Here is a 16,674-nt window from a genome sequence, read left to right as displayed (position 1 = left end):
TTAAAGGTCACCCTCATGACACCAAGGACTAAGGGATGGAGGAAAGGAAAGGTTCCTCCTGTGCAAGCACCGGGTCATTACTGACCCCTAGAGGGACGCCACTTGCGCTGGCGTTTTCCTGGCAGACTGTAGCGGGGTGGTTTGCCATTGCCTTCTCCAGTCGTGACTACCTTTCCCCCAGCAAGCTGGGTGCTCATTTTACCGACCTCGGAAGGATGGAGGGCTGAGCCAACCTGAGCCGGCTACCTGAGACCTGGCTTCCGCTGGGATCGAACTCAGGTCGTGGGGAGAGTTTCAGTTGCAATACTGCCACCTACCACTCTGCGCCACACGAGGCTCTACTAAGGGATGAGGGGAATCTAATTACATAGCATATAGCAGCAGAATTATGTTAATGTTAATTTGAAATGTTAAGTATCTGAATCTGATTGTTTCCTGTATCTTTTTTATAATATTAATGTTTTTGTGTATACTTTATATATCGTCAATAAACAAATACAAATTATTTTAAAGAAACTGATCTCTCATAACTTCTCATGGCACACATGGTCTTTGTGTAATTTCTACTGCCAGGTTCAAGTAGAGCCAAGACATTTTGCTGGCTGAGGCAACTAGCAAATAGCAACTCCCCACCCCGCCCAAATGAAGGTAAGTAATACCTAAAGGTTGGAAGTTGTTTTGGCATCTAAGGCAGAAAATCCTACAAGCCTACAAATCTCCCTCCTCCCTGGGAGTAAACATACAGAAGTTAGTAAGTAAATAAAACTTTGGTGTTCTTTCATGACACCCCAAATGAGCTCCCTGAGGTGGCTGCCTCACTCTGCCTAATAGTAGGTCCGGCCCTGAGCTTAGCGATTACGAGACTTATCTTTTTGGCATGGCGGCATTCTCTCCTAAGCTTTTAAAGAGGAGCAAAACACCCAAACTTTCACTTATCTGGCAAGCAGAAGGCAAACTGCCCTGCCTATGTGCTGGTAGAATGCAAGGTTCCCAGCAGTGGAGAATTTCACGAAGGTTCCTGATGAGATTCCCTCTCTCCCTGGAGACAGGCAGGCCTAGATCTGCCCAATGAAAGAAGTCCCAAGATGCTTTTGAAAGCCCTTTGAAAGGAAGGCCAGGATACAAATGTAACAAATGAATGAATAAGTAAATAGCCACCTTGAGTGGCATTTTTGGGGTATAAATCAAATAAATCAAGTAAACAAGATTCTGATTAGGATGTACACAGTTAAAAATACTGCTGTAAAGTTGTTAACCTGGGGGGTGGGGCAGGCAATTATATTTTATGAAGGTCCAAATAGCTGGTTGGCATCGAGATCCCACACAAAGCAAGACTGGTTGATTTATTATGACATTTATATCCTGCCTTTTTTCCTCTTACAAGGAACCCAAGGCAGCTTACATGATCCTCCTCCTCTCCATTTTACCTTCACAACAGCCCTGTGAAGTAGGCTAGGCTGAGAGGCAGTATCTGGCCCAAAGTCATCCAGTGAGCTTCATGGCCGAGTGGGGACTAGAACCCGGATCTCCCGAGTCCCAGTCCAACGCTCTAACCACTACCCCACACTGGTTCCCAAATGCATAAGAACATCAAACATGTTAAATTTTTAAAGGCCTTTCTAAGCCCTCCCTTCACCTTGTTGAAGTTTGCTTCAAAGCAATACTTGTTTTAATGGAAATCTGCACTCCTCAGGGCCTCTGGGAACACAATTATGCATTAAAATAAGGCATGCACTCCCTCTGAGCCCTGTTTTAAAAATGGCATGGGGAGAGGATTTGCTGCTCCTGAATTTTGGCAGCAATTCAACGGTGGTAATTTCAGTGGTGAGGGGTTGCAGCCCGGGCAGGTTCCGGGGTGGGAAATTGGCCCCTTTCCAAGTGGCCCCCTTTGATTCTATGTGCTTTCCAGTTGCCTCCAAATGACAGTGGCCTGGTTCGCATAACATGACAGCCCACCGTGGCTTAATTTACCTATGGGGGCTGTTGTGTTGTGCTGGGCACATGCAGACACCATTTTTGCAATATACTCATGGGTGCCTGGCTTGCCATGGCTTCTTGTGTTGTGTGAATCCAGGCGGCGGGGTTGAGGGTTAGACAACCCTGAAATAACCCATGGCTTGTTTTAGGGTTATTTGAGGGTTCTCTAATCCTCAAACAACCCCTGCTGCATGGGTTCACATGACATGATGGGCCACAGCACACCAGGCACCCACAGGTTGCACAAATGGCATCTGGATGTGCCCGGCACAATGCCACAACCCCCATGAGTAAATTAAGCCATGGCGGGCTGCGTGTCATGTGAACTAGGTCAGGAACTTCACTATGCACCAAGACCTTTTTGAAGCATACCATCAGGTATTCCTTTTCTTTCTCTCTTTTTAAACAGCAGCTGCTTGAGCTTGTTTAGACAGTCTATAAACTGGTCTTTCAAAGACACACCTTTGCGTGGGATTTTCAGGGGATTTTCAAGTTTCGACTTAAAATGCTTGGATTATTTGTACCGCGCTTGTTATGGGCTCTTTGTTTTCGGTAAGTTAAGCTATACAAAGAGCACAGCGAGGAGAACAATAGAGGGTATTACCATGCATGATTTGACTTTTAAAAAATCCTCCTCCTTTTCACGAACTTGCAGGTCCAATTTCAGACTCCCTCACCCCCACCCATTACTCTGCTGTTTAAGAAAAGCAGCTCTTAAATTTTCTAATAAAGCAAACAGAGCATTGAATTTCATCCCAAGCTGAACAGACTCACAATGATACAGAAGAGGGGGGCAGGGGAGAAACAAGATCCTCAAAGCTTGGCTAGATCCCAGTAAGATCATCCAGTGTGGATCCATGTTTCCCCCTTTCCCTAAACTAACTGTCCTTGGCCCCCAAAGTCTGATTGGTTCCCGAGATCAGCGTAGCCAAATGGGGTGCTGGAGTAACAGGCTAATAAGTTCTACAAAGAGAAGAAAACTTTCTTTCCTTCTTTAGCAGCAAAACTCCCTTTAAACCTCAGCCTGTTGTGCCCACACCTGCTTCCAACTCCCCAATAACCTTATCTGATTATAATCTCATGGAAACTTTGCTGCCATTTTGTTTGCACACTGTACTCACTTGCCCCCTTACACCACTTTCTCTGTCTTGCACAAAATAAAAACCCTGTACTTGCTTGTAGAGTGAATATAGGGCACTGCATTCAAGATGGATGCCCTGACCAACTTGGGGTTCATCCCCATAACAACATGGAAGCACATCTGGAGCATCGTATCAAGGATGAACCTTCAGACCCATGGTTTCTGATGTGGCATGCTCGTAGCTTGGTCTCCAGTGCTGAACCTAGTGGTCTGTCTGGGCTAGCCTCAATTAGAATGGGGATTGTTGGACCTGAACATATGGTTTGCGAGTCATCAATGTGCTAACTCAGAGCACCAATGGCCAGCAATCCTGCAAACATCCTTTGTCTGCTCTTGAGTACAGAAACCAGTTTTCTAAACAGAAAGGGCCCAAATGCTTCTGAGCTACAAATTCTGTTAGAAACGTTAAACATATTGGAGCAACTAGGAAATTGACCCTTAATAACTCTACTTTCTACTTTTACTGTGAAAAGGCTTAGCAGGGAGGAGGAGGGCTGGAAGATCTAGAAACAAAATATAGTCCATTTTTGCAACTCATGTGGAATTCTTGAGCTTCTCAAGCTGTTCAACTGTCTCAAATGACATTACCCAGATCTCTGTTGACCCTCTCCTCTCTCAAGATCTTAATATGAAAATTGCCATAAATCCATTACAGTATCTGCTGAGGTTAACATCTGCCTTGTCCTTTTTAATGGATGTTAGCCTTAGATTCTTTGGAGATGTTAAATTCATCTTGGGACCCCGGCAATGTGGTGCTCCTTTAAAATGTTGTCCTGGACAGGTGGCAGACAGGTATCTTCAAAGCAGCTGCTCCCAGCTGGAACATTTCAATCATTTATTACATGAACAGGGCCCAACTGGATGGATTGCTCCGATGAAACTGGCATTGGGAGCGGGGAAACTCATACAACTGGGCCCAATTCACATTACTGGTTAATTTTAACCAGTGATGGGCAAGTTCAGGGGCCACGAGGCTTCATTGCCCCTCCCAGACCCCTTTTAAAATAGCCCCTTGTCGCCACTGCTGAATTTCACTTTTTTTGAACGTCACTTTTTTGCTTTTAAAAGGGGGCTCTCCCCCACCCACACCCAATGCTGCTGAATTCGGTGGTGTGGCAGCAGTGGGCGCAAAAAAGGCAAAGGGCGAGGCGACAGCATGCAGCTCACAGGCTGCCTGTTTCCCATCCCTGCTTTAAACTTTATTCAGGAGCAGCTCCTGGGCTGTGGAACTGGGAGAAGCGCTAAGAGACCATCTAAAGGGCAACTGGTTTACAACCAAACACCTTAGAGACCTTTCTAGGTGGCTCACAGTGGCTAAAGATTGTAATTTCGTGAGCTCCTTTGTGTGTGGGAGAGTGCGCTCTCTCTCCCTCCCCGCTCCCTGCCATTGTTCAACTAGAAGAAACCAGGAATTATAAACACCATTTGTTTTTGCGGAGCAGTGGAGGATGGATGAAATATGCGCCTTAAGCTTATCAGCTCCAGCACTGCGAAAGAGAAAGCAGACTGCTAAGGCCTTGGATGGCTGTCCTTTTCAGAAAAGAATCAAAGGTCTCAGGAGAGGGAGGAACATAATGGAGTGACCTTCAGCTAATAAAGCCCACCCCAGAGTCCATGGAAGCTTGGGGAATATTGACAAAAGTTCATATTTACAACAGCCTGGATGCCGTCCAGAAGCCATTACCAATTTAGAGAGCCAGAGGCTGGCAGTCTTTCTCTCCCTCTTTCTCTTTCCCCTCTGAGAGAGAGAGAGAAAGAGAATGAGAAAAGAGAGCAACAGAAAACGCCTCCTCTTCCTTGCCTTTCTCCTTCCCCTCATGCTAGCTGCAAAAATAAGATGGAACTCAGTAATTCTTCATTAACGAGGCCCATATGCTTTCCTCCCTCACAGAGGCATCTTATAATGAAGCCAGTTATTTCTTATTTTTTGCAGAGAACCACGGTGAAGATCTGCTTGCACACTCACTGCAATGCTCAGCCCTTGGCTTTAAAAAGGAGAGATCGTGTGGCCTTCATTACAGATTCCCCAGGCATTACCATGCCCTGGAAAAAGAAGGAATGGGAGGAAGACAAATTCACCATCGGTGGTACTGGAGCAAGAGTTTCAAAGAGGGTCCAAGGGCATATTTGGCAATCCCCTGTGTTACATCAAAGGTGGGCTCTCTCTTTTACAATTAACAGAAGTAATAAAGCAGGTTGAAAATACATTGCATCCTGTCATAAGACGGTTTTCAAAAATGTAGAATTATAAAACAGTAGCCTAACCCTCACCCACGCATTCTGCAGCAGCAGCAACAATGACAAGGACGTTCTGCAGCCATGGTGCCACAGCTGTTCCTCGGACTGGGGTGCGGGGAGCCACAGAGCAGGGCCTCAGATGCTGATCTGAGTTCCACCTGGCGCCAACATTGCCATCTTTTTGGCACCTGGTTAAGACTGTCCTCTACTCCCAGAAATTTGACGGCAGATGACAGGGCTTCTTAATTCAGTTGTTCTATCAGGTCTTGGCCATTTTTAATTGTTTTAGCTGGTTTAGGGCACAATCCTATGGCCTCTAGTCAGTGGCTAGATGGCCACAGGATAGGTCAGTTCCCTGAGAACTGACCTCCACCCCTCCCACGCTGCCTATGAGGCAGCATGGAATGGCTCCGCGCTCAGAAGAGTAGCACAGAGCGGCAAAAATGGGGTGTTCCCAGGGGCGTGCTCTGTCTAGCCATGAATGCAGGGTGGCTGAAGCATGGAGGGGACAATCCCCTCCACGCTTCTCCTGCCCTGCATTGGATAGGCGGCCGCCTCCGAGTTCAGGGGCGGTTGCCTATCCCGATAGGATTGCGCCCTTAAATGGTTTTAAAATTGTGTATGTTTTAATCTCTGTTATAAGACTCCTTGAGTCTTTTTTTTTTTTTTTTTAGAAAGGCATCTAATACATTTAATAAATCATCAACAACTAAGTGTTCATGTGGTCTTTAATGAACGTGAGGGGCACCTTAGAACGTAAGAAGAGCCCTGCTGGATTACACTGAAGGCCCAACAACCTGTTGCTACAGTAGCCAAACAGATGCCCATGGGAACTTCACAAGCAGGCCATGAAGATACTGTGAAGGAAATCGCTCTTGTTGGCCCCTCCCAGAAACAGGTGCGTATATAAACATGCACCCTTCCTCCCTACCCAGGAGCAACTGTTTCATCATGATTCAAACTGGTGGCCACGTTACTAGGGAGCAGGAAGGAGCCACCCAAGCACCACCAAAGCTGTGCCTCCAAGATTTTTTTTGCCCTGTTTTGAACTGGAGACCTTTCTTATGTGAGGCAAGCATGACAACTACTACACTCCAGGGTGTATACTAGCGTCTTAAATGAATGGCAACGCAGGACATTTTTTTTTTTTAGCCCATCAATTCCATGGATGATAATTAATGGTACTGGTTGTGGACAGCCCCATTTACAAGCATGAATACCAGTGATGGTGGAACAACACCACAGATATCCCCGCTCCTCCAGTGGCATAGCAGTCTTCCCAGTATCAAAGTAATCCTGACTGCTGCTGGTCATGCATACTCTCCCAAAAGGAGTTAATTAACAAGGCAGGTTGTTTGTCAACAGCGTTAAAACATCTGTCAGATAACAGTGCATGAAAAGCCTCTGATATCTCTTAGAGAGGAACTGTAATGTTGCCACTACTGTTTGGAGCCTCTGTCTGAATTTTGACAACATCGACTCTGGAGGTTTTCCTTCTATTCTCGTCCCCAATTAGATCTAGTTCTCACTGAGGTGGCAAAGCTGTATCTAGAATGCACCATAGTAGACTGTAGATAGGGGCTGACAGGGGATCGTCTTCCACACAAATAACTCTCCCCAAACATAAGGTCTAGGGGCACTTCATGGGCCGAATCTGGCATATGCACAACACTTAGAAGAGGGACCTTAGCTCAGCTAGAGAGCACCTGCTTTGCATGCATAGGCCACAGGTTCAGTCCCTGGCATCTCCAGATAAAAAAGGACTGGGTACCAGGGGATGGGACACACCTCCACCTGAGATCCTACAGAACCACTTACAAGTCAGCATATATGATCCTGGTTTAGATGGCCAAAGAGTCTGATATGGTCTAGGGTAGCTTCCTTGTTCTTACTGGATACCGAGATACAACACAAAAGATCAGCCATGTCTCACAATACCAAACAGGAAAGGTTGTAGCACCATTATCCACTACACCATTACCCTCATGCTCAAACAAAGAAGCGAACATATCATTTAGCAACTGAGGGTTCAAAGGCGGGTGAAGATATATTGCCTTTCAAGACCACTTGATTTAATATCGGTCCAGTCCAAGCAGAGGTGACCATTTCCTCCAGAGAGTTTCTCCCCTTTGACCAGGAGGCTTTTGCTTAAGATTTTTTTCCTTGAGCAACTGCTTGGGTAAAATATAGCACACCCTACCCATAAAGTCCTTTGTTACAACATCTTTGCCATAAAGCTGCAAAACCTTGGCTCCCAAGTACATTAAATCCTTATAAACCTGCCTTCATTTTAACCACGTAATATTTCAACACTCAAAGCGCCTCTTCCGAAAAGATAGCACTTTAATGAGGGGACGGGTAAAATATATAAACCAAACCTCATTATGGCATAATTTCTAGGAGACGAGCAAGCTGTTATAAAAGGAAGTTGTGGCAGTCACATTTCACTGGAGTTGGAAGCTCAAAACACACAGAAAGGGCCACAGCGCTATGCAGGATAGATTTGCAAAACATGTTTATTGCTGAAGGCAAGCAAAACCTAATGGCTGGATCCATTTATGTAAAAACAAGGTCTTGCAAACTGTCACTGAACAGGCAACAGGCATAAACAAACTGAAAGGACAGTTTCAAGGAGTTAGAAGCTTCAAACTGTGTGCGGGCTTGAACATCCCATTCTAGTGGGAACTGGACAATCCTTGACACAATTCTGTGTATACCCTTTGCTAAGTTACAATACGCCTATTCTCATTTATAAGAAAGACAGATGTAGTTTTAAAAAAGGCTTTAAATTAAAATAACAAAACAAGAATATATTTAAAAAAAATCAAACTCCAAACTATTGACATCAATTTGCAATGTTTTGTTTTATATGAAATCTGTTCCAAATTGTGAATTAATGCACTTTGATTAACATTTAAGAAAATCTCAAAACAGTCGATGTAGGAAATCTTTGTTTAGTTTTGACTGGGTATGGGAATCAAGCATACTTCTGCTTCACCATTAATAGAGCATCGTACAACCCATTGGCATGTGATCCCATCCATATTAAGATCTGTGGGTTCCAAGAATTCATTTTGGTATCTAAGCACAGGAAAGATTCACGTATCAGGACAAAATCCACATACACTGGTTTGATAGGAGGAAGGTGCCAACTGCATTCGCTGCTCACAAAAACAGCATAGTGTTTGAATCAACCCTAAAACTATGAATTCACCCCTTCCTGACTGTACACAGAATTCTCAGAGGGGTGATGTTGTAATCTCAGGGCCTTCTTACGCATTGCCCCTCCCTTATTAAACCTAAGGGGAGCGTAGGTTTGGGGGGCTTTAATTTACCCTTAAAAATGCATTGTACGAGCTGGATTGGTTTCGGCTCCCTTGCAGAGTATGCACTCAATGGTGAAACCAGGTTTGTTGTTGTCTCGTGTGAAACAGACCTCAGTGAGGCTCTGCTCATATTTCTGGGTAAACATTTGCTAGATACTGAGCTATATCTTCTGATTCCTTTCTTTCCCCTTTGGTCTTTCTACACCCTGGACTGGGACAAGACTGGATGGAATACCACCTTCTGACCTGTTGTTGTTCAGTCGTTAAGTCGTGTCCGACTCTTCGTGACCCCATGGACCACAGCACGCCAGGCCCTCCTGTCCTCCGCTCTCTCCCGGAGTGTGCTCAGGTTCATATTCATTGCATCGGTGATGCTATCTAGCTATCTCATCCTCTGCTGTCCCCTTCTCCTTTTGCCTTCAGTCTTTCCCAGCATCAGGGTCGTTTCCAGTGACTTTTCTCTTCGTGTTAGGTGGCCAAAATATTTGAGCTTCAGCTTCAGTATCTGTCCTTCCAATGAGCACTCAGGGTTGATTTCCTTTAGGATTGACCGATTTGACCTCCTTGCAGTCCAGGGGACTCGTAAGAGTCTTCTCCAGCACCACAGTTTGAACGCATCAATTCTTCGGAGCTCAGCGTTCCTTATAGTCCAGCTCTCACAGCCATACATTACTACTGGGAAAACCATAGCTTTGATTATACGGACCTTTGTCAGCTAGGTGATGTCTCTGCTTCTTACTATGCTGTCTAGGTTTGCCATAGCTTTCCTCCCAAGGAGCCAGTATCTTTTAATTTCATGGCTGCAGTCACTGTCTGTGGTGATCTTGGAGCCCCCGTACCACAATTTGACAGGATGAGGAGGAGCCATCAGGTTCTTTTATGGGCAGGCTGAACGGTCAAGAAGATGCAGACAAGAGACCAAGGAAGAGCATACTCAGTACAAGGCAAGGATATGAGCAGCAAGTAACCTGCAATGGAATTCCTCAAGCTTAGGGGTGTTTCCAGCATGATAAATGTCTTACTGTGAAATTTGCCTGTTTTGCTGCACATACAAGCAGAGTACATGGTCCTGGCTGGACCTTAAGATCATCCTCCGCGGCCCTTCTCCGTGAGCCCCTGCAAAGGAAGTGAGGCAGGTGGCTACTAGAAGGAGGGCTTTTTCTGCTGTGGCACCCCGGCTCTGGAATGAGCTCCCTAGTGAGGTTCGCCCGGCACCTACATTGTATTCCTTCCGGTGCCAGGTGAAGACCTTTTTATTTTCCCAGGCATTTTAGCTTTCTAGATTTTAGCTTTGTTGTTTTGAATCTGTATTTTAAATCTCTGCATTGCTGCTAGGTTTTATTCTGGTTTTATTCTGGTTGTATTTTTATACTGTGGTTTTAATATTTTATATATTTTATATTGTTTTATTGTGTGCTCTTTGATTTTATTTTTTGTGAACCGCCCAGAGAGCTTCGGCTACTGGGTGGTATAGAAACTAACTAACTAACTAACTAACGAACTAACTGTATTGGAAAGCACAGTCCATTGCAGCTTCCCCGCATGTATAAACCCCAGTAAAACAGACACATGTGGGATAATCACAGATGACATACATGTGGTGTGCATGCTTGTTAAATGTGCCAATTCAGCAAGTCTGAAGTGGCCCCTAAGGAGTTGTGGCGGTTTTGTAGGCACAAGGATGGATCAGGAACTTGCCACAAGTCACTGGACCATAATTCAGGGTGTTCTTTAAGATGACCCTCTCCTCCATGGCTGAGTTTACTGTAGTTCCTGCTGTTAGCCACAAAGCCCACTTGCACAGAACAAGGTTCAAAGCCAGCAGCGCCTGACAAAAGGATCGACTGAATGGGCAAGCCTGTATTAATAAGCAGGTCAGGAAAAATATGTTCCTTTTAGTCCAGAATTCCATTTATCATGAGCTTACAGCAAGGAGATAAAGGGACATAATTATCCTAACCTAGTTACAGTCATCAGTAACGGTGTCAAGGTTTCGCCCTGCTGTTGACCTGGAACATGTGACCGAAACACAAGAGCGAGGGCCGCTGTCAGCTGAAACGGTGACCCTCCTACGTTACTGTCAAAAAAGCGGAACAAAAGATCCTTTTGTTTTATTGTTTTTGCTGGGTTTAATTTCCTTGCAGCGGCTGGGCAATCAGTAGGTCCCTGTTCTCCAATAACAGATGCACCTTGGGCTTTGAATCAAAGACTCAGCACGTGCATGTGCAATCTTCAGCTAAGATTTTACACACGCACCCCTTAGGGGAGCGCCTTCTCCCCTACATCTCAGTCTGCCACCTAAGGTCCTCTGAGGGCTCTCTGCTGTGGCTGCCCAAGGTAGGATTAGCAGCCACATGCAAGAGGACTTTTTTGCTTTGCCACCCCTCGGTTGTGGAATGACCTGCAGGTTGAAATGCGCCTGCGGACCTCTTTGAAGGTTTTTAAGCAGGAATTAAAGACTCTATTATTCTGGCAGGCCTTTCCTGTTTAGAACTTTCATTCTTCTTTGCTGACTCTTATATACTGTTTTTATGCTGTGTTGTTTTTATTGCTGGATTTTTTGTTAAACTGTTTTTAACTTTTTATGCCGCCTAGAGTATTTGTATATAGGTGTGTTATAAATTGAATAAATAAATAAATATACACACCATTTCAACTAGCTTCTTCTTTTGCTTATTTTACAGTTATCTTTTCACATTTTCAACCTTCCCCCCTCCTTACTGACTACAGTAACCGTTGCTAAACAGACATTGTGGCAGTCTCAACCAGCGAGAAGGTGTGCACTAATAATCAGTGATGGTTTCTTGATTAAATTAAGACAAAAGATAGCGGGGAAAGATCCCTCTAAGCACGTGTGTTATAAAGCATGAAATAAGTTTTCTTCCATGAACACCTAGTGAAGTGGTGAAGGTCAGGCCCTGTAACTCGCATCATTCCCTCTATTTCCAATGTTCAGGGATTAGTGTCATTCCAGTACACCACTATCCATGTACAAGAGGGAGGTATCAGCTCAGGGAAACTCCAAGGTCTGCAGAAGTACAAAATATTTTTAGGAGAAAAAATACCTCTAAGGGTGGATAAACAAACAGCTGAATCAGGACTGAGTGTGCATAATGGTGATTGAACACTGACTGATTGTCGGGGGTGGGATCAGACAGAAAACCAGAACTGGTATGCAGGAAGGAATGGACTGCTTGGAATCTTGAACAGATGCTTGCCACACTACAGCTATAAAGGCCAATTTTGCAGCAAGCTCGCTGAAATTAAAACAGGTTTGATTCTGGTCAGTGCCTTCTGGGAATCTTTTCTATGCCACTTTGAGTTCCACAACAGAAGTAAGGTGGGATATAATTTTTAAAAATAAATAATTATTTTAAAGTATGTTTAGTTATTTAAATTATAAACATCCTTTAAATTTATTTTAAATTATACCATGCATTAAAAAAAAACACAACACCTTGTGGCTTACAACTATGGTTTTATACTGCATGGTTTGTATATTGCCTTGAAATTTCTTTTTAATGTAAGTAATTCATAAACATCAGTCAATAAACAAACAAACATAAAACTATACAACAACAACAACAGAATAACCAAAAATGAAGAACAACATGGCAGCGAACACTATGTAGGGTCTTCACTTCACTTGCATAGGGAGCATGTAGAATTTGCACAACCTGCCCACACTTAATTCATAGAATCACAGAATAGTAGGGTTGGAAGGGGCCTACAAGGCCATCGAGTCCAACCCCCAAATTAATTAACCAAGTTAAGAACTCTGAAGTTTGCCATCTTCAGTTTTCCTTGAAAGGACATTTTTTTTCAAATCTTACAGTGAAAGTGCAACAGATTTCCAGATCCCTAAGCCATATCCAGCCCATAACGTTTCCACTGGCAAAGATCGTGTCTTGGACATGAATAAACCAATCAGCACTAACTACAAACGAAGTGACCACACAAAAGAAGTCTAGCCATGGAGGTCTGTAAAGCAGCATACACTATTAATTTATCTTCTTTTTCAAATTATACAAGTTGGCAAAGGCAGTTTGGGTTTATAACATGTGTGCATTTTCGGATCTTAACGATGGAATCTGGATGTCTGGCAACATAGCTGGGGGAAGGGAAAGGAAGGGGACATATAGGGGAGAACATGCCTGTTAAGACAAACAAAGGAAGCGCTAGAGAAAGAAGATGAAAAACAAAAGCAGAGGAGATCGCAACTCAGTTCAGAAACCCCAAGCTAAAAATGAGCCCCAGATGCCCATACCGGAGAGACTTGATCTCATACCTTACTTGCTACCAAGCCACTCCTGATACGAGGCAGCTCCAGGTCCGCTGAGTTCTATAGACAAAACAAAAAGTTCTGTTCACAATCAAGCACTTTTAGCAGAAATCTCTTTTTCAGCTTTGCTCTGGCAAAAAAAAAAGGGTTATTTGTTAATGGATTAATAAATCCATCTGCTCCCTTCATTTCATGAAAGAAGCTGGGGTTCTCTAATATGGCGGGCAGCAACCTAGGCTAGTGAAAGTTGCCTATCATAACATTTATTACATTTGTATCCTGTCTTTCTTCCATGGAATGTAAGACAGCTACCAGGTGGTCTCCATTCTAAGTGCTGACCAGATTCAGAACTATTTAAATTCAGTAGGGTTGCTTCATTAGGTGAATGCAAAAGGTGAATGGCGGGGGTCCCAGAAGGCTTCTAAGATGTGTTGGGAGGTTGATACAATAACATTTGTGAATATGCCACATAGGAAGTACACTGGATTACCCATTGGGCTATGTTATTAGAGTAGGAGGAAGGGCCCTGGCCCCATTGTAGGGTGGCCACTTATGCATCATCAGCAAAGAGGAAATGCATCACCCAAAAATAAATAAATAAAAAACAAAAGAGGATACAGATTTGCATAAAATGTGAATATGCAAACTGATAAACAATTATCATAATTTAAATGGAAATACTTCTCATCAGAGCAGGGAAGACTGTGGCCAGGTGGCCTGTCTGCCTGATCATTCTGCTGTCCAGGTGCTATCTGTTGATAGGCAACTTCAAGGTCCCCTGTTGCTCTCCCTTCTGATGGTTCTTTATCTTTAAACCAGACTTGGACTGGGCAGCCCTTCAAACAGAAGACACCTTCAAATAAAGGACTGTCTTCTGAAAGCCCTTTAAATAGAGGACGGTCCTCTGTAAAGTAGGAGACATGGCCATCCTACCCCACTTTCAGCTCAACTAGTGTTCTCTTTCATGGGATGTGTTTGTGCAGAAGGGGCAGTATGGCATCCCCCACCAATAGGCCTATTATAAATGTTCTGCTGCTTGGAATATGATGGCTAAACTTGTGGGGGGTGGGGGGAGTTGGGAATAACCATAGCAGCAGCAGTAGCAGAAACATCTAAGGCCTAAGAAGTGGACATTTTGACTGGGTGTGCATGATCACGGAGGGAAAATAAGCCACCGTGGCTTATTTTCCTTCCGTGATCGTGCAAACCTGCCTGTTATATTGTCACCCCTCCCACTCTGGGCCTTCATCAATGATCCGTGCTACCAGGAAAAGTCAAGACCTGCAGACTGTCTAGCTGCCTGGATAAGGAGATACCCTGCTGCCTAGGAACCTAAACATCTGGTGCTTTGTGGCACCAGTTATCAGACAGATAGCCCCCTACGACTATGATGGAAACTTTGAAAACAGCAGTTGGAATAGCTACAGCAGCAGAAGGCATTTTCCATCATTGGAAACATGGAGATTTTCCATCATTGTCCCCCAAAGACTAACTATGTGCTCAACTATCTCTTATTTATTAAAAAGAGAAGGGAAATCTTATTCCAGTTGTAAGTGGTCTCCCTTTCCTTTTCCACCTGCAGTATCATGGTAAGAATAAAGCTAAAAATGCCTTTCCTATTTTCCTAAAGTTTACCTTTCCATACTAAGGTAATTTGTACAGAATTCATGCAGGGCAGTGTTATCTAACAGGGGTGGGATGTATCCCAAAGACCCTTCCTTGGTTAAGAAATGGGATACGTTACACAAAAGAATGGAAGGGCATTCTTGTTTAAAAGTTTAAAAATGTTCTTGTTTAAACATTTCTTGTTTAAAAATGGTCAGCATTTGAAGATGATTCCAATGGTGTTTGCTTTAGAAGTATAAGCAGGGATAGACAGTCTGCTATATGCATGAAAATTTTTCATTGAAGTCTGGCAACTCTGCCTAAACTGGACTCAGTCATAACACAATCACATTAGCAACCAATGTCAGTGGTAAACGTAGTCCATCAACAACATTTCATATACAAGTTACGTAAAGAAACAGCAATGACGGCTGACGTGTAAAGGAAGAAACTGCAGTGCCACTCGACACACGTGAACATTTTCAATTATCTCAGGCACTTTGAATGAAGCCACAGAAACTGTCAGGTTGATAAGTTGATATCATAATGGCTTTAGAGGGGTAAAATACTGCCAAAGGGGCCCTAATGGCTGTTACACAGTCACATTAATGAAGATGGCGAATGAGAGAAAGCCAAAATACAGTTTCATTAAATGAAATGAGCTTTCTGGCATTTATTTTTCTAGCGCAAAGGTGTGTAGGTGCTGGTGGCAAAGGGCAACATATCATGTGTTGTGGGGTGGGGGCTGGTTATTTAGCTAGTGCTAAGATATGCTGATAAGAATAGAGCATAGGAAGCTGTCTTATACAGAGTCCATCTAGCTCAATTTTGTCTCCAACAGCTTTCACCAACTGGAACAGCAGCTTTTCAGAGTTTCAGACAGGGGTCTTTACCAGCCCTGGAGTTGAAATGCCAGGGGTTGAACCTGGGACTTACCACTGAGCTACAGCCCTTCTCTATCAAGTGGTTGACATCCATTGGCCCGGTTCAGACACAGCTGGCCGCTCCAACAAAAGTAGAGTTTTAAGTGAACGAGCTTAAGTGCACTCTTCTCCTCTCCTGCCAAAGAGATGTCCTGGCTGGTTAAATCATAGCTTCCCATGAAGTTTGAACTGGGAAACCAGAGTTGCCTACAAACCAGGATACCCTGCAAACCAGGATACCCTGTAAACCAGGATTGCCTACAAACCAGGATTGCCTACAAACCAGGATTGCCTACAAACCAGGATCAGATTGCTCATCACACGTTCACACACTAACAATCTATTTTTGTTGGAGTGGCTCATTAGGTCTGAACTGGGGGCTATTGTGGAAGGGCTGCAACTGGACACGGTATCAGGTGTAAATTGGGCCAGTGGCTGACATTAGTACAACTCCACTGATGTTGCAGACACATCTTAGGCCTCCTCTTGCAAATTTCTTCCTAGGCTGTCCCTCTGTCTTTGCTTAGCAAACAGCTGGCAACGGCTCCTGGCAACAAGAGATTCCGATTGAATTTTAAAAGATTTTGCATTCTTCGGTGCTATTTAGCAAACACAGAAAGGCGGGGGGGGGGGAGCCCAAGTTGCTTTGCCATTTATGTTGTGTAAATCTGAGATAATAGATCTTCTGCCTAATCTTAATGAGGCCTCCCCATTAAAATCTTTATTAGCTTCCAGCTCAGCGGCTTGCCAAAAAGCTTGTCAGTACCTCCCCCCACACCATCCCACTATCTCTCTGTACCAAGATCTGCTTTAACTTTTACAAATAGCTCTAAGATATTTCCCCTGCTTATCAGCAATGCCAAGCAGCTTGCCTTATCACTGCTATTGCAGATAAAATAAATGAGCTAAGGATGATATGAATAATGGCATTTTCTGTAGGCTGGTTTCCCATTACATTCTCAACAGATTGTAGATTTAAACTTCAGCACAAAAGAGGCGGGGAGAGTGCAGGGTGAGGGAAGAGAAGAAGGGTTTTTAAACATTACCTTCCTTTGGCTCAACAGCCTCAGATTCCAGGGTGTATTTTAAGCCTACCTGAACTAAGGAGACAATTAAATTTGAAAGGGACAAGAAAAAAGCCAAGGTTTGGATTCTTAGAAAATCCCCAGACAGAGCACACTG

General features: G+C 44.0%; 1 protein-coding gene across 2 annotated transcripts in view; it reads right to left on the bottom strand.

The window, feature by feature from the left end:
- The window catches only part of FBRSL1 (fibrosin like 1), a 965,642-nt gene that overhangs the window by 154,771 nt on the left and 794,197 nt on the right, over nt 1-16,674 (bottom strand). For both annotated transcript variants that reach the window (XM_084819250.1, XM_084819251.1), the window contains one exon: nt 12,971-13,024. In XM_084819250.1, coding sequence (XP_084675376.1) covers nt 12,971-13,024 — 54 coding nt within the window. The remainder of the gene's footprint in view (nt 1-12,970; nt 13,025-16,674) is intronic.

The sequence above is a fragment of the Heloderma suspectum genome, chromosome 13, assembly GCF_057233095.1.
Source record: "Heloderma suspectum isolate Gila_16-S chromosome 13, 16-S_ref, whole genome shotgun sequence".
Lineage (NCBI taxonomy): Eukaryota > Metazoa > Chordata > Lepidosauria > Squamata > Helodermatidae > Heloderma > Heloderma suspectum.
This window is presented reverse-complemented; position numbering and strand designations above follow the sequence as displayed.